At 37.6% G+C, this 23772-nt stretch overlaps 3 protein-coding genes and 1 non-coding gene across 5 annotated transcripts; 3 read left to right on the forward strand and 1 right to left on the reverse strand.

The window, feature by feature from the left end:
- Nucleotides 1–2271: 2271 nt before the first annotated feature.
- On the forward strand, nucleotides 2272–10446 carry LOC148086887 (WD repeat domain phosphoinositide-interacting protein 1-like). Of its 2 annotated transcripts, none has more exons than XM_087785045.1 (12): nucleotides 2272–2658; nucleotides 3405–3487; nucleotides 3620–3789; nucleotides 5069–5165; nucleotides 5232–5329; nucleotides 5383–5475; nucleotides 5541–5611; nucleotides 6237–6344; nucleotides 6975–7139; nucleotides 7210–7317; nucleotides 7396–7535; nucleotides 8328–10446. In XM_087785045.1, the coding sequence occupies exons 1-12, from the start codon at nucleotides 2579–2581 to the stop codon at nucleotides 8441–8443; spliced, it is 1329 nt and encodes a 442-aa protein (XP_087641171.1). In that variant the 5' UTR covers nucleotides 2272–2578; the 3' UTR covers nucleotides 8444–10446. The 2 variants fall into 2 exon arrangements, with proteins under 2 accessions (XP_087641171.1, XP_087641170.1); XM_087785044.1 differs by having other exon boundaries at nucleotides 2274–2658; nucleotides 6972–7139.
- A 66-nt stretch (nucleotides 10447–10512) lies between these two features.
- arsg (arylsulfatase G) lies at nucleotides 10513–17904 on the reverse strand. The gene is made up of 11 exons (XM_087785043.1): nucleotides 17847–17904; nucleotides 15908–16133; nucleotides 15613–15848; nucleotides 15191–15305; nucleotides 14190–14336; nucleotides 13462–13652; nucleotides 13325–13405; nucleotides 13148–13256; nucleotides 11614–11734; nucleotides 11460–11550; nucleotides 10513–10797 (listed from the first exon to the last, which is right to left on the reverse strand). The coding sequence occupies exons 2-11, from the start codon at nucleotides 16123–16125 to the stop codon at nucleotides 10517–10519; spliced, it is 1590 nt and encodes a 529-aa protein (XP_087641169.1). The 5' UTR covers nucleotides 16126–16133; nucleotides 17847–17904; the 3' UTR covers nucleotides 10513–10516.
- On the forward strand, nucleotides 17390–23754 carry LOC148086889 (monocarboxylate transporter 7-like). Its single transcript, XM_087785042.1, has 6 exons — nucleotides 17390–17548; nucleotides 18936–19175; nucleotides 19637–19780; nucleotides 19844–19972; nucleotides 20729–21622; nucleotides 22965–23754. Exons 2-6 carry the CDS (start codon nucleotides 18938–18940, stop codon nucleotides 23225–23227), a joined length of 1668 nt encoding a protein of 555 aa, XP_087641168.1. The 5' UTR covers nucleotides 17390–17548; nucleotides 18936–18937; the 3' UTR covers nucleotides 23228–23754.
- On the forward strand, nucleotides 20059–20131 carry trnav-uac (transfer RNA valine (anticodon UAC)). The gene has a single exon. It is a non-coding gene; the product is annotated as a tRNA-Val (tRNA).
- Nucleotides 23755–23772: the final 18 nt, after the last annotated feature.

The raw sequence follows: 23772 nt of genomic DNA on the forward strand, positions 1-23772 counted from the left end.
ATTAACACGAGCCACTGTCCTTCTTGTGCTTCTTCTTTCAGTATGAAACAAGAGCTCTGCATTGTTAAAAAAAAAGCCAAGATGTTGTGACATTCCAGAATAACTGTAGGCCTTAGTTTAAATTAGTATACTGAAGTTCATTTCATCAACTAACCCTAGGTATAATTTAATCATAGTAAGTATAATAAGGTATATGTACTTGTATTGCACTATAATTTGATACTCCTTCAGGCTAAATTGGAACATTTTAAATGTGCATTTGTATACTTGAAGCATACTCAAAGTATACCATTATTTAAATCACCAATATACTAGGTTTATACTTCTTGTAGGTATTTTGGTAATGCACATATACACAACACCATTGCAAAACCTTTATGAAAAGGAAGATAACTATAAAGAATAAAAAAGAGGCTAATTTAATACTTCCCTTATTGGTGTGTATGTACAGTTGAGGTGATGCACATGAGTGCACATACTATTTTCTATATACCTTAACTCCAGCACTACACAATCATACATATGTAGATTTATAATGCGGATAATAACTGTAAGCAAATTTGGGTATTTTTTTCTGCCACCTATCATCACTCCCATTATCCTTTGAACAGTTTACTTGAAGATCACAACAATAATAAAATCACCAAAAGAAAATGAAGAATACTGTACATTTCATAAAGTGTTCAGTGTTCAATTTTGAAGTATAGTAGGTCAAAAGTAAACTCAAATTATACTACTTCAATTTTAGTATACAATAATATACTGATGGTACACTTGAATATACTTCTTTTAATTTAAGGATGTCAAAAGTTAACTTAAAAGTCAGTCCAACAAAAAAAAGTGTGTTTTAAAAGGGCTATGATTTTTCAAATACATTGTCATGTTCTGCATCCAACACTTGTGCATTAATCGAAAAATTAAAAGTTTTGAATTGGTACTGGTAGTGTTGAATGGATTGTCAATAACAAGAATAAAAAAAAGCAAGAATAAATGTTAGAAAAATAAACAAAATGTTAATGGTTGAAGCTTTCAGACGAAATAGCATTTCACAACTGACATTACATAAAGTCAAACTGTAATGCCCCACCACATATTAGTTACTTCAATTCAGATACTTAAATGTATTAATCAGAAAACCAACTGTATAGAATCATGTAATCTACTCCCATGTTTTATCATGTAGGAGAGCACAAAAATACGATTCAAATAAATATAGAAAATAGATTAAAATGTAATCTCTTTATTGTCAAAGAACAACATAGTTGACTGGGGCGTGCAATTATCTCTTGCATCCCTACGCACAGCAAACAATACAATACACAATATGTTGTGAAGAAGGGTCAGAATCGGTTGTACTTCCTGCATCAGTTAAGAGATCTTTACACTGCAATTGTGGAGTCCATCATCACCTCCTCCATCACCGCGTGGTACTGCTGCAACAACTATGGAAAAGAATAGGCTGCAGTAGGTTATCCGTTCGGCTAAGAAGGTAATTGGCTGCCTTTCTTCCATCTCTACAGGAACTGTACGTCGCCAGGACATCCAGACGTGCAGACAGGGTCGCAAAGGACTCCTCTCACCCGGAACACCCCCTGGTCTAACTGCTCCCTTCCAACAGGAGACTGAGATCAATACAGACCAGAACATCACAGTTAAAGATCTTTTTCTGGCTTTCTGCTGTTCCGGATCATGAATATTTAATTACATTTAATGTGTGTTATTTTCATTAATTATTAATTGTATTTCGTTTTATTGATTTATTTATTTCATTCATGTTATTTTATGATTTTACAAAAAATTTACAAAACTGGCAATAAACGTTTCAAATTCTGTCTCTTTTCTTTTTAGAATACGAATAAAGTAAATACAATAATGTATTAATTTAAATAACTAAAATAAATGAGCAAATATTGAAAATAAATATTTTGTATTAAAATAATATAATAAAAAAATAGTAAAAATAAAATAATTTCAACCAAAATGTGTTAACACTTGATCATTTTCTAAAGTTTTTTGAATAAAAAAACCCCCATTAAAATCACCTTTCGAAGAACTCAATAGAAATTGACAGTTGCTCATGCTGAGACTGAAAGTGGTCTCAACCAATCATCATATCCATCTCAAATCGGTGTTCCTTTTTATAAGTGACACGTCGCTTAGCCAATCAGACAAGAGAAGCTGGCGTTTCGTCCAATTAAAACGAGTGAGAGTTTATCTCGAAGCCTCCCTCTCAGCCAATCAGAACCCTTCCCCGCTGTGACGCATGCACCCATCAGCTGTTTTTGTTTTGCTCTATGAGAAGTTAATAACGCTATAATAACAACGCCACTCGGTAACTCCCGCGGCCGCCATATAATTTGTTTTCCTTTCCGTTTTCCACCCGGGATAGTCGCTTCGGTTCCGGATGTGTTCGGTTCGAGCCCGGTCGTCCTCACATTCCTCCCGCTGAAGACTGCGAGCGTGGCGCTGCGGGTCAGGCGGCGGAGGAGGAGGGGACGCGGGTTCCAGCTGGGATCGACGCGGGCCCAAAGCCTCTGACTTCAGCACGCAAGAAGAAAGGAGGAATCGCCAGGCCCAGATGGAACCTCCGCCCGAACCGGAGGGCCCGCCCGGAGTGCACCGAGGCTTCGTCTGTGCCTCGTTCAACCAGGACACCACGTAAGCGACCTCACAGCCGGGGCCCTGTTGAACCCAGAGCTCCTGCAGGCACCTGGATGTTGCATCACTTCCCTGCTCTAGGTTTATTTGTTTTTCAAACCTCAATACTTCATATTTGAACAGTTAAAATGTCATGTATTTGTTTAATTCTTAAAGGACCAGTCGTTAAGTTAAGAAGATAAAGTGTACTCTATCTGCAAATAATTCATATAATGTACTTTATTTACTGTTTTTATGAACTCAACGTTATTCCACTGTAAGGTTTTTGTAAATAATGTATAACACCTGTAACATAACATTAGCTTCAGACTGATATAATATGATCTGATAGTTTCCTTGCATCATTATTTAGCTACTTTCACTTTTTTTTAATCTATGCCATATTGTCTACTGGTCAACTTAAATTAACAGCTAACCTCTTGTGTACAGTTGGTAAAAACAGGTCAAAGAATCAGAGTTTATTTTTACTATTTTCTGCAGCTGGACATACAAAGTTCCAGATGTTTCTCCTTTTTTAAGCCTCACATTATGTCCTGTTGTAAAAGAAGGGAGCCATGACAACCGTATCACCCCATATTTATTTTCTTCTGATTAAAGTAACAGAATGCATTGAAGTTTGTTGCACTTGATGTATTTCCTTGTTTACAGTGCATTTTGCAGCTGTTCCCTATTTAGAGTGTTTTTTATTGGTATATTTGAATAAGGATAACACTGTTGTCACTCTTTTATAATTGTTCATGTTGCAGTTCTCTCTCAGTGGGCACCCAGACAGGCTATCGGCTCTTCTCAGTCACTGCTGTGGACAAACTGGATTGCATCCATGAGGGAGGTATGGGTATACATTCTTATATTCTCCTAAACAAAGCCTTTAGATATCTAACATTATCTTTCTCATCCATGATCGTTTGAAAAGTTGGGTAATGTTTTGCCACTTCATCAGAATTCCATGTGTCTTCCTTAGTGGAGTGTCCAGAAGTGGGTATCGTGGAGCGTCTCTTCTCCAGCAGTTTGGTGGTGGTGGTCAGTCTCTCCATGCCTCGGAGAATGAACGTGTATCACTTCAAGAAAGGAACTGAGATTTGTAACTACAGCTACACCAACAATATTCTCTCGGTCAGACTCAATCGACAGGTGAGAGCTCAGCTTTAAATGATGTCATCCCGTCAGGTTAATTGTGTATTCACTGGAGACATGCCAGTTAATCCCAACCATGTGAATCATTTCAGATATTATTACGATAAAATAAAATAAATATCCATTTTTGATTAGATGGAATGCAACATCGCGACATCTTGATTATTATGTAATTATTTATTTGCTTTTTTGCTTATGTATAATGTTGTTATTGTTTTATTAGGTTTCACTACTTGTGACGTATGCTAGATGTTTCCAATGAGAAAATATAAAATATATAAAAGAAAGTTACAGCGAGTAACATTAGATATTTAAATTAAATTATCATATAACTTATAACTTATTTTTTAATGGTATTAAGAGATATTAGAGGAAAAAATTAAATAATTTTCTATAAGAATATTTTAAGGTTTACTTAATGTAGATGTTGCTAAAATTACCTTTTTTTTTAACCTTTTTGGTTACTTACATGATTAATCATCACCAACGATTAACTACTAGTTCAGCCGCTTTCACTGGAATCTGGGAAAAGCTGACTAATAAAGTCCAGTGACCCAGTTCCACTGGCAGATCCAAATGTTGCTGCTATAGCAACTGATGTGGCGTTTTAGTGTGGATCACACCCCATAACAGAAGCTTACTTTTTATCTTTATTACTTTTGATCTCATATAAATAGTTCACGGTGTCTGAAAATATATCTCAATATTTTTTTTCACGAAACCAAATCGATATTTAACACCACTCCTCTATATTGGTTACATGAAAAAGGTTTATATATATATATAATATTTAATTTTACCACAGTTATTCGGTGGCTTTTAGTTAAATTAAGTGTGTAAACTATGAAATTATTGTATTTTTTATTTATTTTAATTTAATAGCATTTGTTGTAGGAAGAATTCAATCCTGAGAGATTCCGGTAAGGTCTGAGGACGAGAGGATACACTTGACTCCAGCAGCTTTTAAAGCAGATGTTTGGACATATTTTGGTTTCAAAACAAATGAAAGGAGTTATGACTTCGTCAAGAGTCATGTGGTCTGTAAATTCTGCAACAGTGTTAGGTACTCGGACAACAATAATATACCATATTATTATACTATTATACTATATATATATATATAATACAATATCTCACAAAGATCAGTTTCCCCTGTATAATGATATTGTATCGCCATTACCTTGCCAAAAAACACCACTATTAATAATATTATACATTTTCCCCTGTTATTTTAGGGTATTTTATCTACATTGTCACTTTTCTGATTTGTTGGCAGCGACTAGTGGTTTGCTTGGAAGAGTCTATTTACATCCACAATATCAAAGACATGAAGTTACTGAAGACCCTGCTCAACACACCCACCAACCCCACAGGTAAACTCAGCTACTGTGAATAAACTGGTGCTAGACAGTCATCGAGAAAAAAAATCTTGTTCCCAGGTCTCTGTGCACTTTCTGTCAACCACAGCAACTCTTACCTGGCATACCCGGGCAGTGCCACAATCGGAGAGATCACAGTCTACGATGCCAACAGCCTGGTGAGTTCAACACGATCATCACACGACACAAAGTCATGTGTTTGCTCCTGTAGAGTAGCGTCACGCTGATCCAAGCCCACGACAGTCCACTGGCCGCGCTCGCCTTCAACGCTTCCGGATCCAAACTAGCCAGCGCCTCAGAGAAAGTAAGCGTTCCTAATCCTCTGATGTCCATCCAAACCAACGGTCCCTCACCTTGTTGCTTCAACAGGGGACGGTTATAAGAGTCTTCAGCATTCCAGAGGGACAGAGACTCTTTGAGTTCCGGAGAGGAATGAAAAGGTCAGTAGTTATCATCAAAGAGATGCTACAGCTTGACCTTCCTTCAGCTCATTTTATTACACTAATAAAACAGGAAGGTATTGGAACTTGACTGTTTAAATGAGGATGTCAGTGCTTTAGGAGCGTCAATATTCAGAGACTTATTTAAAATCAAAATTCAACTTTTGTTTTGTAACTGCACAAACTTTAGCATATTTTGTGTGTCCATCTGATCTTAATGTCTTTTAGACTTAAAGGGGGCAAAACGGGGGGCAGAAGACCCCCTGAAAAGTTAAATAGGTACAGTTTTAATGAAATCTATACTATGATTAATAATAATATTAAATAAGGGGTATTTCCATGATCTTCAGAGGTTGTTGGATTATTTGCTTTACTTTTAGTTGTATAACATCACTCGCAGTCATTTTTATTAAATCAATTTTGTTTCTTACTAAAGCTACATACCTGACATGATACTGGACAACACTGGGTAGTTACGCTTTCATTTGGAATCACATACTCATAAATCCATCTATTAGCTTTATATGTCCAAAAATGTTGTTTTATAAGATTTTGTAATATCATTAATGTGATTGTAGAACCTTATGGAATGAATGAAACTCAAGTGTATGGTTTTGTCCGGCAGATATGTGAGCATCAGTTCCTTGTCCTTCAGTGCAGACGCACAGTTCCTGTGTGCGTCCAGCAACACAGAGACGGTTCACATCTTTAAACTGGAACAGCACAGCCCCAGGTAGACTCACACAACCACTGTTGTATTGTTGTATTCTTATACATAAAATGCTAAATTAGATGTTCTGTTCCTGGGTAATACATTTGAGTTGAAAACTTTAACAAAGGAATAATTCTTACATTTTATATTTATTAATGGTTAAAGTACGAAGTGCAAGATCTGCCTTTAACCTTTTTTTCATATTCAATTATTGCTCTAATATTTCTGGGGCTTATCTGCTGATAGAACGTCTAAATGCTATCGATCAATGTTTTTTTTGTTCATGTTTGAAATACTTCAGACAGGTTTCTTTTATGTATCTGAAAAATGAATAAGCTTTTGAAAGACTGTGACAAACTGAAACCTTTTTTACACAGAACTTTCTCCTTCTTTTTATTTTTTTATTATTTGAATTAAAACTTTATATTTATATATATTTTTACAAGGTATGTTTTATATCTATGACCCGGTTCATGGAGACTTAAAAATGCAGAAAATTGTTTGCTAAAGGGTTTGGGGATGTATAAAGAGATTTTATTTTGTCTGTTTTTATGCTAGAAAAGTAATTAAAATATATATTAAAAATGTAATAAACAAAGCAGAAATCATGTTTTTGCTTCTGAAAGATGTAACAAAACTAACTTCCAGAAGCCAGGAAGAGGAGTCTCCAACATGGACTGCATATGTGGGGAAGATGTTCACTGCAGCGAGCACCTACCTGCCTGCCCAGGTGTCCGACATGATGCATCAAGACAGAGCCTTCGCCACAGTACGACTCAACACCTGCGGTCTGAAGAACGTCTGTGCTCTGGCCACGTGAGGAGATTGAAATGTGATTCCAGCTGAGTCCATTCTTTGTTTAACTGGTGTGTTTTGGGGCCATCAGGGTCCAGAAGTTGCCTCGACTCCTGGTGGCCTCCTCTGATGGGAACCTGTACATCTATAATGTGGATCCACAGGATGGTGGCGAGTGTGTCCTGGTGCAAAAACACAAGTGCGTGACGAAGCTGAAGCTTGAGCTTATATTTAAAAGCCGATTGAATTGTCTGACAACTTAACATCTGGTGGTCAGGTTGTTCGACTCGGGTGAAGACTCCATGGAGATGAAGGAGGAAGAGAAAGATGAAGAAGTCACTCCACAAACTGCTGGACAGTCATATGCTGCCACCGTGGCTCTCCCTTCGAACCTGCTCTCTGCTGCCACGCTCACAGGTGCCAAACCATTCAAAACAGATTTACTAGAGATGTCATGATACAAAACTGTTACTTCTTGCATAGTTAGTGAGAAAATATTGGTATTTCTATCTGTTTTATTCATGATGGTTCAAGTGAGTCACTACCAGGGTTCCAGTGGTCGTGGAGGAACAGAAGAGAGAACAGATGATTTACCAGAACACTTGTTTTTTGTTAGCTGCTGTAGAAGTCTTTTGCTGACATTCCTGCCAACATGTACTTCATTAAGAAGAGGGTCCCCAACCTTTTTTTGCACTGCATACCAGTTTAATTTCAGAATTGTTTTTATGGACTGACTGTCAGATAAAAACTACAAAAATAAAATGTCATGACCTTCAAATGTAACATTAAGTGCACAAGAATGCAGTTTGCAATTTAGAGCTGGTGTTTAGTATATTGGTTGTTGTTATTAAATAAATGAATTCAATAGTTTGTTTATTAAAGGTTTAATTTTTATTTATTTAATCAATATTTAATTATTATTTTTTACACATAGAGTTTGATGTTGTCATTATAATAGTGAAAAGGCAATTCAATATAAAAATGTAGGTAATAATGCCACCAGACAACAATAATTATTAAATTCATTTATTAAAAACTATTAACTGCTTAAAAAAATGTTTCAATTAAAAAGTAAAACGTTTTATAAAGTTTTGACTTTTCCAGACAGTAGTATTCAAGTTCAAGTGAAAGTGAATGAAAAGTTTCACAACCAAATTTCTTGTTAATCCTAAAATAATTCCATCGTAACGTACCCTTCTTCTTCTTCAGGATACTCGGAGGACGGTGGAGCCCAGAAAGGTGACGTCATCCCGGAGCACGAGTTTGCCGAAGGTCCCGTGTGTCTGGACGATGAGAATGAGTTTCCTCCAGTCTGTCCTGAGTGATCTCTGGATGAGAGGCGGAGAACATTGTGTCATCCCTCGTACCTGCATCTGCTGATCTTCGCGTCAAGTCTGTCACATCGTAGACTCTTCCCTTCACCCTGCTCTCTTCTTCTGAGGACCTTTCTGTCCGTAGAGATAAGCATCTATTTGCCAACACTAAACACACGACAATAACACTTTGCTGAGTCTGTTAAATCTTAACTACAACGATAGTCTCTTTTGATATAAATGTGCATTGTAGACGCTAGGTGAAGCTAATGTCGACTCTACTGCAAAATCAAGGGCATTTTTTGCCAGCTGAAGATCAAGGATGTCCTCTCAAGGAATCACCTCTGCAACATCACAACAGTGCAGGATGTATTTTAAGACTTGAAGATGCTAATTCTGGAGACCAAACAGTTGAGTCACGCGTGTAACCTGATCACAAATCTCAGTGCAGCAGCTAAATGTGAAGCGCTTGATGTTTGAGCTGAACAAAACTATTGATCGGGGAATTTCAATGGAAATGTTTGTTATGTCTGAAGTTTAATTCTGATGGACGCTAAATATGTTTTTACTTTTACGTTTATTTTCAGGAAAATATTTCAACCATTACTACATAGTGTTACTGTGTGTACCAAGTCATTATTATATTTACTTTATTACATGTACTCTGTAGTATATTGTTATAGCGGAAATACTTTTACTTGCCAAAAGGTGGCGCTGTTGGGACACCTGCTCAATGCTTTGAGACGTAAGATGCTGAAGTTTAACATCATTAAAACTTATCATTGACATCCATGGATGATAGTACTTGAATAACAGTGTTAGCTTGATAACCTTGTAGCTTTGCAACAAGTAATGTGTCTTTATGGTGCCTTTGTTCATTTCAGACCTCTGAGAAATGTACAAAACTGATAGATGAAGTGTTGAAAATAACATAATTCATGTTTCAATGTCTTTGTTAAAATAAATCTACACGTTTTAAGACGTTTACCAAGAACATGGACGTTAGTCTCACGTAGAATTAGCAGCAAGCATTAGCATTACTAAGACCATATTTTCATAAATGTTATTATTGACATTAATACTACAGTAAGTTTTGTTCATAGTAAGATATGGTCTGTTCAGCTTTTCTGCTCAATGTAAAGTAAATAAACTTTAACTTGCTATCTTAGCTAGAGGCTGACAGTGCTAGCTGCAGGTACCATGAGGTTATCCCAGCAGCCTATTCGAAATTCTGTCAATCTTTATTTTATGTATAAACCTATAGTTTATATCAAATTAAAGTTGTTATTAAAACGGAAAATATTTTCCATTATAAGGAGGTGAATATTAATTCATCTGGTCTATAAAAAAGCATCTGCCCACAACTTAAAAAAAAAAATATATATATATATAAACTGTATATATCAAAAGGGCATTTAAGCTTTAAAATGGATTATGTGACATTGAAAGTTTTTGTCTTAATAATGTGAATGTCTTGAAAATGGACTGCCCTTGATGACTTTATCTTTCAAATGCAAAGTAAATTTGTGCAATGACCCCATTTGCAACTGTCATGTTGTTTCCCCTCTTCTCTTCTCAAAACAAACAAAAACAACCAGTCTCCAAGGTTCATATCAAAAGAACCATTCAAGGTAAACAAAGAATGTATTGAATATTTCTTGAAAAATACTCACATGTAATCACATTAGATCAAAAATGTTCTACTTAAATAATCAGTTGTCCATTTATCTGTTGGAAATTGAAGTTTGGTGAAAGATTTGGGGGATCAAAACCAAATAAGTGAGGCACACATATTTTAAATGATAAGAAAAATGACAAACTGATTGGGTTTTTGGTATATTTAATTAAAAAGTTGTATTTCACCAATGTCCCGCTTTGACACAACAGATTAAGGATGAGTGATCGATGGTTCTAATCTGACCTCCATCTTGCCTCATATTGCTCTTTGCTCTGTTTGTGTTGTGCTGCATGTGGTCATTGACCTTATCATGAATAAAACAACCAGATGAACACAGCCTTGCAAAGACAGCGTTCTCTTCTATCAGGCGTGTGTAGCTCCGCCCACTCTGGAAGGTCCTCCTGCCGTCATGAGAGCGGGCGGCAGCGACAGGAAGGCAGTGTGGGGTCACAACAAGGCGCAGATGTTGAGTTTGTGGTGTAGTCTGCCACAGATACGGACTCGTCCGTTGCGATGTCCCATAACAACTCCTCTCTCAGTCTGGCAATCTTCTTCGCCGCAACCTTGTACTGGAGTGTCCCGACCTCTAAAGGTTCTCCCTCGGCCTCGTCCTTTTCCAGATGGAATATCAATGGAGGATCATGAAGCTCTGGCTTTCCTGTTACACCGTCACAGCTCTCAGCGCCTCCTGTGATGAAAGCGTCAGTTACAGTTATTAGGATTTAACAATTAACATGCAAATATTTATTTGTTCGTCCAAAACATCCAGCAAAGTCTTGTATTTCTTCACCTGTAACAATACAAATATAGATGCTTCATAATCATTATTGTGGTCATCATTGTTTGTTTATATGCTTTTAATTTTCCTGAATTGTAATATTCTTATAAACTCTATATATAGTTTTTACTACCGTATCGCAATACATGGAATATATCTCAATATACGATGTATCGTTGTTCTTGTATCGTGATAAGTATTCCATCACCATCACACCTCTTATAGTTATCTCACATTAGTGCTGTATACTCTAGTAACCAAAATATTGGTTCGTAGTTTCACAAAGCAAAGAAACAGGACCTCAACAAAGGCCAGACATTGACCTTTAAAAACAAACATTACAGAAACAAACACCAAAGAAGCCTTGAATCGTTTGAAAAACCTGACATCTCTAAACAGCCAGCAAGGATCAAAACAAGATTAAAATAAGAATACAAGGAAAACTAAAAAGAAATTGTAAAATTCACTTTTCTATTTTAAAAAATCAAGATATGCCTTATTTGCCTTCAGTGCTAAAAATAAAACTTCAAAAAACTAATATTAATTATGATTATTATTATATCAAAGCTCACCAGTCATGTAGAATGCTTTGTATTTGCCAGTCCTAACTGCCTGCAGGTCACCGAACCTTCCTGCAGCTCCGCTGTTTGGATGGAATAATGACTGTAGAGAGGCAGTAAATGCATCAACATACTTAAGGATGAACTGTATTCAGGTAAGCAGTACCTTACGGCCCGTCTGTGCCCCCCGGAGGAGAACCTCTGAGGCATCTATGCCATCGTAGCGTCTGTCCGAAGGTGGAGATACACCAGCCAAGGCCAGCAGAGTAGAGAAGATGTCCATGCCACTGTGAAGAAGTTACACAGGGCTTTATGGTTTCTGTACTCATCTTTCATTCCATTTCATTGTGTGGAAGAGTCAGAAAAACAAAATATATTGAAATAAATAAATAATAATCGTACTTTCGACTGGTCACAGTTAATAAGAATATATGTATATTAACTGCACAATATATACATAACTATAGAAGTACGTTGTCATCAGAATAATGTTAACACTTTTTTTTTAATTTTTGTAAGCAAGATTTTAACTTTTTCGTAAGCAAAAATTACATTTTATTCATTTAATTTAATCATTTCAATATTGGTTGTAAAACAAATTGGAAATTTAGTATTAAATTAATTTAATTATTATTTTTCTAAACCCAGAATTCAATATTCTGATTCCAATAATTAAAAATACATATTTTAAATTCGACATTTGTAATTTATAGCTTTTAAAATTTAAGCATTCACTATTATAAAATCCTCTTAAGTTAATAGACTACAAATGAAAAAATATTGAATTTAGAAAATGTATTTTTATTGGATTTAGAATATTAATCCTTTATGTGTTAAAAAAAATATAATCTTGAGAACATTTTTATTTTTAAATTGACTTTAAACTAATTAAACCTTTCAATATAGAAATTATTGAATTCAATTATTAAAAATAAAAATTAATTTGATGTTTTAAGTTCAACCATTCAATATTTTCTGATAATATTTATAAGCTCTAATAATTATGCTACAACCATCATATTTTTTAGTTTTTTAACCTGAAAACCTCATGTTGCATTAAGCTAGGGTTGGTTGTTTTTTTTATACATATTTTCATTTTTCTGAGATCACTGCTGTCAACCTTCCCAAGTTAGTTCATCTTTTTAGACTCTTTAATGAGATGTTTACCTTTCTTGATTGCGTTTGTGTTTTCTTGTGCAGACTATTGCAACAGTTTTCATGTCTGAACAAGAAGGATCTGTCTCGCCTGCAGTTTCTTTCAGGATCAACTTTAAAATTCTGGTTCTTACTTTCAGATCTATTTATGGTCAGGCTCCTCCTTACATCAGTGATCTGATCCAGCCTAACACCCCAGCTCGGGCTCTGTGGATCAGAATCTACTGATGGTTCCTGAACATGCTTCAGGACCAGAGGAGAGAAATCCTTCCAGACTGTTGCTCCTAAGCTTTGGAACGATCTTCCTCTCTCTGTGTTTGATGATCTACTGACTCCTTCAAGAAACATCTTAAGATATTTTTATTTGTGCAGGCTTTTCCTTGATTTCCTAGTACTCTTATGTATCTTGACCTTTTAAGTATATATTTTATTGAGAATTTTTTTGACGATTTAAGCACTTTGTGATCCTGGTCTGGAAAAGCACTCTACAAATATAAATTACTTACATCAAAAGTGTTGGGTGACACAACAGTTCACTGACTCACCTGAGGAGGGCAGGACTGGTTGTGTTGGCCTGTATGGTCCCAGGCCAGTAGGCCACTGTCGGCACCCTGTGACCACCTTCCCATGTCGTCCTCTTGGCTGAACCTCCACCTAACAGATCATTAAAAATGAAAAAACAAATGACTAAATGGTCCTAAAGGTTTCATCAGCGTTTTTACCTTTTCTGCGCTGCCATTTTCCCTGGAAGGGTCCAACGCTTCCTGCAAACTGACACTTCTGCTCCCAAGGACCGTTGTCACCTGTGTGATGGGAGGGATGAGGAAGAGGAAGTGATGTTTCGCTCCAGTCCACTCACCTGTGAACCAGATGAGAGTGTTTCCGTCGTCGGACGCTCGCTTCACAGCTCCGACCAGGTCGTCCATCTCTCGGAGGCTGGCGCTGTAAACACCGGTGTTGGCGTGGGCGCCGGCGAGGTACAGTGGGGGGGCCAACGGTACATGCATGTGAGCTAACGCTATGTAGAGCAGATAGGGCTGACCCTGCTGCCTGCTCAGACGGGGAGAGACAAAGCATCAGACAACACGACAGACTCGTCCTTTTGAACGGAACCCTTGAAAGTCTAAGAAATTACTTTAGAAAAATTCTTTCTGGATGTATTTTTAATTCCTGGAATAAGAATTAGAAAATAAATTGTGAATTTTTAATTCAATCAACCTTTCAATATAGACATTATTAAATGATTCTAAAAAAAAAAAAATGTAATGATTAAAAACAAAATTTCATGAAAAAGAAGTTTGACGAAATTTGATTAAATTCGATCATTTAATATTCTTATGACACTGATGTAGTACCAAAGAAATCACACAACATGAAAAATATGGCAACAGTGAATAACAGAATGTTTGTTTCCACGACAGCTGCACACAGCAGCCCGACCCAAACAGTCCACTCTCACACATAAACAGACTTGTTTGTCTGGCTCCGAAGATCTTTCTAAGCCAACAGTCACATTTGTGGCTTCAAATGTCTGCATTTTGTTATATATAAATCTCGAGGAGACACTCAGGGGTCGTTTCTGTGCACCTTGCTTTTTGGATCATGCTTAGGGCAGCAGACTTGTACTTCTCCGTCAGAGTCCAGAGATTGAGCGGCTGCTCCACAATGCTCTGGTTTTCAAATAATGGAAGACCAACTTTGTCATAGCAGCCTTTATGTGCACGCCTCTTCAATCTGCAACACACCATAAGGATACATTTGAGACACACAATCTAATGGTCGGTAAGAGATGTTGGTGTCGCTAGAACGACAGATATGAAGGTGAACATCCTGGAGTTGTGGAGGAACAAGAATGAGGCTGACAGATACTGATATTAAAATTCGATAATGTAGTATTTTGTAATCTATTGATATATGGAGCTAGATTTTTTCCTTTATTATTATAGTTTAATTATAAAATAGTTAAACTATTTTATAATTAAAATAAAGTTTAACTCTCATAAAATAGTTTCTTCAATCAAAAGAAACTATTTCAATCATGAAAATATTATTAATGAAAAAAAATTAAATAGTTTTGTGTCATGTGATGGGTACAACCTTTGCTTCAATCCAAATATCAATTGTATATGAAGAAAAAAAGCATAATAATAAGCGAAAATGTCTTTAATTAAAAAAAATGATTTAGATAAAAAGAAAATAGAAAAATTTGAATCATATTTTCTATTCAACTTTTGTATCTAATTCCAATAAAAAAAACATTTTCAATCAACCAAAAAGGAAAAATTGCTTTCAATAATTGATAGAATGCTTTCAATTTATTTTATTTAATTTTTTATTGAAACTGTTTTCTTTGATTGCAATATTATAGGAAGGAGATGTGTCCTAATTATTCAATTTAAAAAAATGATTGACATTTCTTTTTTTAATTGCGGCCACTTATGTTTAAATAAATGAATAATAAAGAGTGAAATTTACCTCCATATCGACAAGGGTGAATGTTTTTGTGTCGACCTAAAACGCCTTTTATTTGGGAACTACTTGTATTTTCCTTTCAACAAAAGATAACCAGTAAATACAAGCAGACAAACCTAATGACAGTTGGTCTGGGCGAGTCACACGGGTGGCACTGTGGCAAATCAAACCCTGGAATGTCCGTACAGCCCATGTCGTTACTGTAAGGAACACCCAGATAGTCTACAAAACCTGTCCAGAAAGAAAACATGCACCGTATGTTGTCGTTACTTGACATAACAAATGTTTTCTACATGCAGTTTACGAGATGTCATGCCTAGATTTAGATGAGTAACTGAGGGGTTAATAAAATATGAGTATATATATGTCCTTGAGGCATATTTTACTTCATTTCTGTACTATTGTGTTAACCAAGTGTTTTATTTTGAAAAAAGATGGCATTTTCTATAAAGTAACATTAACATTAGAAGTTAAATGAAAATGTACACTGGAGCTTCAAGAGAAGCAGTCTAGAGGTCGTCCTCTATCTTCTACCTACCACGTTTAGTTGGGCTGAAGGGTTCTGCATGGCCCAGATGCCACTTCCCGATCATGCCGGTGTAGTAGCCGGCCTCCTGGAGAATCTGGGCCAGAGTGACCTCAGACAAAGGTAGACCTGCTACTGAGCCCACTGCAAAGTTATGAGTGACTCCATTCCTCAGGCCGTAGCGTCCGGTGAGGATGGCGGCGCGTGACGGCGAGCAGGTGGAGGCTGGCGCGTGAAAGTCTGTCAATCTAGAGTTAAATATAATCATCGATTATGTATTGATAAGAGTGGATAACTTGATCTTTACCTCAGTCCTTCAAGGGCCATCAGATCCAGATTGGGAGTGTTGTTTAGACTCTTTCCAGGCTGGTTAGCACCCAGGTCCCCCCATCCTATATCATCTGCCAGGATGATGATGAAGTTGGGCTTCCTACTGGGCTCAACGTCCCGACCGGACCGCATGTGCACAAGAAAGCCGCACAGAAGGATCCCAGAGAGAAGCAATGAAGCCAAGACTGCCGCCATTTTTCGTCCTAAAAAAAAATCAACAAAACTTTAACTTTTAAAAACAAATTACTTTTAAATAATCTTGGAAGATAACAATGCCAGGATATACAGTATTAGAGTCATTAGAGTTGACATGTGCTTTAGAAACAATTACAGCTAAAGCTAAAGGTGGTGCAACAAAATAAGAATTACCTTACTTTCTTGGGGTGGTTGTATATTGGAAGATAATATTATAATTTAAATTACACAAATATTTGTATTTGCACTATGGCAGACTGTTGGCTGTCTTTGATATTGTACTGACTCATCCTATAATCTAGCAGAGACAATGAAATGAAAATTGTGTCAAATTCCCTATGTGAAACTACATGGCAATCAAGATCATTAAAATTCCGGCATTGGAAAAAAAAAAATTGCCAGAAAAGGAAAATATCTATTTTCTGACTTTTATGTTCCATCTTTTTTTTTTAATATTAACATGAAAATCAATCTACTTTCACTTTGAGCCAGGGCCACATAAAAAAAACTTTGAGTTTGACCAATGTGGTATAGAAAAATATTTCAACCCTTGTGTTATCTCGGTGTCAAAGTGACCCGAAGGCCCGAACAAAATGTTTTTCTAGTATCCAACCTCCCTGGCTTCCATAAATACATACGCACTGGCCAGTATGATGTAATAATGGGCTTCGCTCCGCCTGCAGTAGTGAAGAACATGATGCTTGACTAATCACTGTATAGTGGGCGTTGTTATGGTTAACAAGATTTGAGCAAAAACCAAGTGTTTTTCAGTGGACAGGGCTTAAGCACATTTTCCTATGTAAATATTTTATAAAAAGAAAATATCTAACTGCTTCACGTACACAATAAAATAATATAGGAACTAGCATTGACACTTTTATTGTGTTATTTCTATTTGAATTGTGTGGCATTTTACATTTTTGATTTTTAATTTTTTTTTAATGTCCGTTTGAATAATACAGTTTGTAATGACCCTCTTGGGCCACCGAAAATCTGCTCAGGGGCCACAAACTGTAGATGCCTGATCGAATTGCTAATTCCATGAGTTTAGCAAACAAATACAACTACTAAATATTTTTTAAGTTATGATGCAATTGTTCCAAACGTTTAATTCAATTACCCCTCCACCCCCCTCGCTGGGTCTCTCTCTCTCTCACACACACACACAAACACACACACACTATATACACTGAACTGGTTGTAACCAGATCTGTTAAACCCATCGTTTGTCCATGTGCTCGTGAGGCGTTCGCGGACGCGTCTGTGTGTGTGTGTATATATGAGTGTGTGTGTGTGTGTGTGTGTGTGATTGTGTTTTGGATAGTATCTGCTGGATCCATTCAGCGGGTCATTCGCTCGACACACGTCTGGAAACTCAAGCCTGTAGTTTGACGTCAGGAGCGCGAGAGCTCGCGGCGCACAGGTGAGACACACACCTCCACAAACACTTGTTGTTTCTACATCTATGACGTTGTTTCTAGTCTCGAATATTAACTTTATTTGTCGTGAATTCACGGAGAGCAGCGGCGGCTGTCGGTCCGAGCACAGACGCCCGAGTGTGACCCGGACCACCCTCGAACCCTCCGCCTCCGCGACACTTTACCAATAAAATCACAATTTGTTCTGAGGAGCGACATTCGAAAGAAGCGCGCGCACAAACTTAACTTTAACCACCGCGTGGATCTGACCACATGGACGGTTAAGTACCGGCCGGGACCCACCGAGGAGGAGGGCAGGAGACCCGCGGCACTGTTCGGCTCCACCTCTCTTCAGTGTGTATTTTCCTACATGCTTCAGTCTCACTCTGAGCCACAAGTAAACACAAACCCAACCAAGGAAAACCCTGGATCTGGATCTGGATCTACAAATGAATGAGTCCAAGTTGTTCTATATCTGTTCCATTCATGTGACTCTTTTCTCCTGTTGGAGCTGAAACCTGGGGCCAAAACTATTTTATTAAAAGAGGTCATGGTCCAAAATAAATGTTTATTTACCGAACAATCGGTTACAGGAAGTATGAGCCTGATAATGATATTGTATTTGTATTTGTGTTTGATGTTCAATTTATCTATATTATAACTGAGTTGTCTTCCCTTTAACAACAGCTCTTATAGGAAGTCTCTATATTACTGTTTACATCATAATCTTTGTTTGCTCATCTTATATAAACAATAATGATGGATCGAAATATGTTACGCCTTGACTTTGGCAACAGGTGCTGCTTTCAATTTAAAAGGTCCTTGGTTCAATGCCCTGTTGAATGGTTGGCAAAGTGCAGTGCACTGGTCACATTTTGCCCTTTGACTGTATTTTTCAGGCGCTCACAGGTTCACATTAATACTATAAGACAAAACCATATAATTTTCTACTTATTTCAACTAGTTTTATTTTATTTTTTAAAATCAAATGTGTATACAATTTAGTATATTAAAAATCGCTTTTTTTACACTTTGTTTTTTCCCTTTTATATTTAAGATCTGTTTCGTCATCCCGTCTTTCTTTGGGCGTGGTGGCCCCCCAAAACATTCACGCTACATAATGTTGACTTTTAGAGAATGTAATGTAAAAGTGATTGAAGTTTGTTTTGGCACTAAGAACATCAGACGTCCTTGAGTTATGAGTGACAATAAAGCAACAGAACCGACATCATGTTGTTGAGCAACATTAGTAACATGAGACGACTTCTATCCACTGCAGCACTGTTTAGTGAAAACTAATGTGTTCGCAGGTGGCAGATCAAACCCTGCTCTGTAAACTGAAACAAGCTAAAAACGTGATGATGCAGACTGTGCTCTTCCTCTGTGATCCAGACATGGCCCGGTGTAGACCGACGACGCTTCGCTGTTTGGGGCCCAACGTCTACACAGAAGCTCCAGATGGAGGTTGGGGATGGATAGTGGCCGTGTCCTTCTTCCTGGTGGAGGTCTTCACGTATGGCACCATCAAGAGCTTCGGCATTTTCTTCAATGATATTATGGAGGAGTACGGGGAGAGCAACAGCCGAGTGTCCTGGATCGTGTCCATATGTGTGTTTGTCATGGCGTTTAACGGTAAGTGTGAGTGTGTATTGGCATGAATCCGGTGATATGATGCGTATCAGGATACAGGGGCAACGATACAATATATTGTGATACTCTGGTCTTGAAGAATTTACAGACTCTTGAGGAAGTTGTAATTACTTCCATTTGTTTTGAAATCAAAATATGTCCAAACATCAGCTTTAAAAGCTGCTGGAGTCAATTGTATCCTCTCATACTCAGTCATCACCGGGATCCCGCACCATTTAGGTTAAAATATAAACAATGAAAGAACTATGCTAAAATGAAAAAAGAAAAATTATTTATTACCTCTAAATTGATACAGTACTATTATATAGTGAATACGTTTCGTGAAAAGAAACATTGTGATGTTTCAGTGTATCGATCATTTCTAACACTCATAACTGTAAGAAGCTGTAGCGTCCAGATCGTCCAGATCTTGACATTAATGAGTTTCCCTCTTGTCTCCTCAGCTCCTCTGTCTTCCGTGATGACAACCCGATTTGGGTTCCAGATGGTGGTGATGCTGGGAGGGCTCCTCATCTCAGTGGGCACCATCGCCACAAGCTTCACCGCCTCCGTCAACCAAATGTACATCACTTATGGTTTGGTCGCAGGTGATGTTCCTCCGTCCGTCACATGACTCTCCTGGAAATATACATCCAACTTTTGTGCCGCAGGTCTGGGCTATTGTCTGACCTTCCTCCCCACAGTGACCTTACTGTCACATTACTTTACACAGAGGAGGTCTTTGGTCACGGCCTTGGCGTCCACAGGGGAGTCTCTGTCCATGTTTGCTCTGGCACCAGGTGAGTTGTTCCAGCGCCTCCTTGCAGATGCTGAAGGATCATTTGTACAGGCACACCTATGTGTTTGTGTGTGAGTCAGAACAGGTGGTTCTATAGTGTAGTGGTTATCACGTCTGCTTTACACGCAGAAGGTCCTGGGTTCAATCCCCAGTGGAACCAGTTTTCTTTAATTCTCAAGTGTCTAGTGGCATTTGACTTCCTGTAGCACCTTTTTTGGCCCCAATTCACTGGTCGTTGGATTAGAAAAAATACATATCTTAGTTAATGCATAGAAAAGTATGAATAAAACATCTTTTAGACAGTAATAATCAATACAACAAAAATTAAATAAATAATTTTTCTCTCTTTTATTACATTTTTGCTGTTTTACATTAAAACCTTTAAGACCCATTTCTTGACTTAGTGTAAAAATAGGTTTTAAACTGTTGCACAAGTTCGTACGTCTCCTCTCAGCTCAGAAACATCAGCAAGGTTTAAAGTTTCAAACCACGAAGGGAGAGTACGGAACGAACCCTTTTCCTCCTTTATTTACTTTGGCTTCTTCTATATTCAACTAGTGTTTACTAGTTAAATCATTAAACAAGAAATGTGTTGTCAGATACAACAGAACTTCTTCAACTGAACATTAGTTTGTAGATAGTATAAAGTATATTTTAAAAAGAAGTTTGAAGTTAGGGCTGAGTATATTGAATTTTTATTCTTCAAAAATAGTGCATTTTCAACGTGTAAATTAAAATATCCACTACATCTCTGCAGCCTTCTCCGCACTGAGGAACCAGATAGGATGGCGTCGGACCCTGGCAGTGGTCGGTGCGCTGCAGAGCACCATCGTCGTCTGTGGAGTTGTTCTTCGGCCAATCGTCATCCGACCTAAAGCGGCCGACGGCGGCGACTCTTCAAGGGAACTAGAAATTCTGAGCTCAGAGAAAGTGGACTCTGTGGACGGTGCTGAGAAGAAGACAGATTTTCCAAAAGCTAATGGATCTGTCATCCACTCTGAGGAACCAACACTACGGGAAGGAGTTAGTAAAAGCCCGGAGGAGAACGTTTTACTTCAAGACTCTGTTTTAATGGCGAACGAGAAGAAGTCTGAAGTCGACCAGGTGTTGGAAACTGAGAGGTCATGTGATGTGGAAAGGAGAGTTGAAGAAAAGAAGCGGAGCTATAAACTATTAGACTTCTCTATTCTCAAAGAAACCAGCTTCATCTTGTACTCCCTCTTCGGACTGTTCGCCACGCTGGGCTTCTTCGCGCCGCACCTCTACATCATCCAGCTGAGCGTCAGTCGCGGCGTGGAGCGCGACCAAGCCACCTACATGCTGTCTATCATGGCGGTGGCCGAGATCCTCGGCCGTTTCTCCATCGGTTGGATTCTGAGTCGGAGGAAGCTGCAGAAGAAGAAGCTGCTGGTGGTGCTGGCCTGTGTCATCGTCATGATGGCGGATTTGGTGGGGTTCACTCTGGTGACCGAGTTCTACGGGCTGGCTGTGTGCTGTGCTCTGTACGGGTTCTTCATGGGGACCCTGGCCTGCACTCACATCCCTCTGCTGGCCGAGGATGACGTGGTGGGAATCGAGAGGATGTCGTCTGCCGCTGGAGTCTATGTGTTCATACAAAGCTTTGCTGGGCTGGCGGGACCCCCACTTGGAGGTAAACTAACATTCTGAATTGAATTATTTAACCTCTTATCTGATGTCTGACACAATATATGTGCATGTTCTAGAGGAGGGCTGGCCATTAAATGTCCTTAGGGGCCACATTTTATATATCAAACATAAATAAAAGGAGCAAAAGATTAAGTGATACAATCAAGCTAAATATGTACAATTATTATTTTATACAACTTTCTGAAATTCTGATAGAAAAGTAGTTTTTTCCAAATGTTTTTTTAAATATTGACCTGAATCCTTTTAGTGGCAATTCATTCTCACAAAAATGACATTGGTCCTAAAAACAAGAACATATAGTCAAATTCAGAGATTAAAAAATACACAATACATTTTATTTCCAGTTTGTTAAAAAAACAACACTGGGATAGATTAATTACATTTAATACATGATCTTGTATAACAGACTAATGGCAGCAAGTGGCTAAAGCTTACCTGAGTCTGTTTAAATTCTTGTTGAATATGTTCATCTTAATAATGCTTTTATTTGGGATTTTTCCTGTTGTAATTGTTCTTGATCTTTAAAGCCAAACTGAGCCTCATGTTTTTCATTTTGATTATAAGATCCAGGCGAATGTAAAAATGAAGAAACCATTTTTCTTTTAAAGAAAATTGATTAAACGGCAATAACCATAAATCTATTATCTATGCATTAAACTCAAACGATATGTAGAAATCTTAATTTTTTTGTTTATACTAACTTTTATATTAGTTTTAAAAATAGCTCTCAAATCTAAATTTGAATTTTGATTGAATTGAAAAATATTTTTTAAATCTGCTCGCAGCTGACACGATTGTAGGTAAATAAATGAAGAGGTTGGTTGTTTAAATCTTCACTTTACAAACAGTGAATGATAGGATATATACAGTGGTCAAGATTATAATATAGATTTTAGATTCATGGTTTAAGACTTGGAACCTTCTCCAGTCTCTTAGTGTGAGAGACATAGGACACCCTGAGAAGCTCATGAGTGTTTAAACACGGACAATTTTAAGAACTCAATCCCCTGTATGATTTTGGACTGGACCAGCGGCTCAGAACATTCAACAGGTGGAACATTCAAAGTCCAAACTTAAAGGATGCACATTAACTGTATTACTTAGAATCAACTGTACATGGATCTTCTTGACATGTCTGTGAACAGAAAGGGAAAGTGTTGCCAACATTTATTTTTAACAGGGACCTGCTGCAGGAGTATTTTATAGCTCATGACCAGCGATTAACATTTGCCTCTTGTGACCTCCTTTCAATATTTTGAATAAGAGGGTCCATTACTGCCTGAGAAATGCAACAATTGAGTTCAAACTCTTCTTCTCCTGTGCAGGGTGGCTGGTGGACTTGACGGACAACTACGGATCAGCCTTCTACTCCTGTGCGGCCGGAATGGCAGTGAGCGCCGTGTTCCTGGGTTTAGTAGGACCAGCTAAGAAGGGATTACTCTGTAAGAAGAAGGCTCAAAATACTCATGCTGTGCAAGAGACGGATACGCAGACCCTGAACGAAGACTCCACCGTGAATCACTTAAGATCAGAGGTCGACCCAGACCAGGTGGAGACGAAGAAAGGAGAGCCGGGTTCAGTTTGTTAGCCAAGATGCAGCTTATTTAATCAACACTACTGGGCAGATACTGTAGCTGCTCAAATCAATCCTGCCTTTTACTAAGCTTGAAACCAAAAAAGTGTTCAAATGTTTAGAGCGGGTAAATCACTGATGCAATGAAGTTTTTCTACTTAAGAAACATCCTCTGATGTGTGTGGAGCTGCTTGTGGGTGTGGTTTGCTGTTACTGCTGCCAATCCTGTTACAGAAATGATATATTTATACTTGAATTACATTAATCTCAGGTGGTTACATAAATGTATATACTGTTGTAACAAGCTGTTATCTGATGTCACATTCAACATTTTTTAGGAAGGGTTTAATCTCTATCAATCAAATGGTTTTGACACGGTTGTCATTATGAATGTGATGGTAAATGCTGCTTATTCTCAATAAGTCTACAATCGATTCTTACCCTGTGTACAGTGAAACTGCCTTTATTTTGATTACATTTTTGTAATAATATCTGCATTTATAAATTAATTTCAATCAATTAAATGTGAACATTTAAAGAAACTGCATGTGTTTTTTGTT

Source organism: Callionymus lyra, chromosome 2 (genome assembly GCF_982586985.1).
Source record: "Callionymus lyra chromosome 2, fCalLyr1.hap1.1, whole genome shotgun sequence".
Lineage (NCBI taxonomy): Eukaryota > Metazoa > Chordata > Actinopteri > Syngnathiformes > Callionymidae > Callionymus > Callionymus lyra.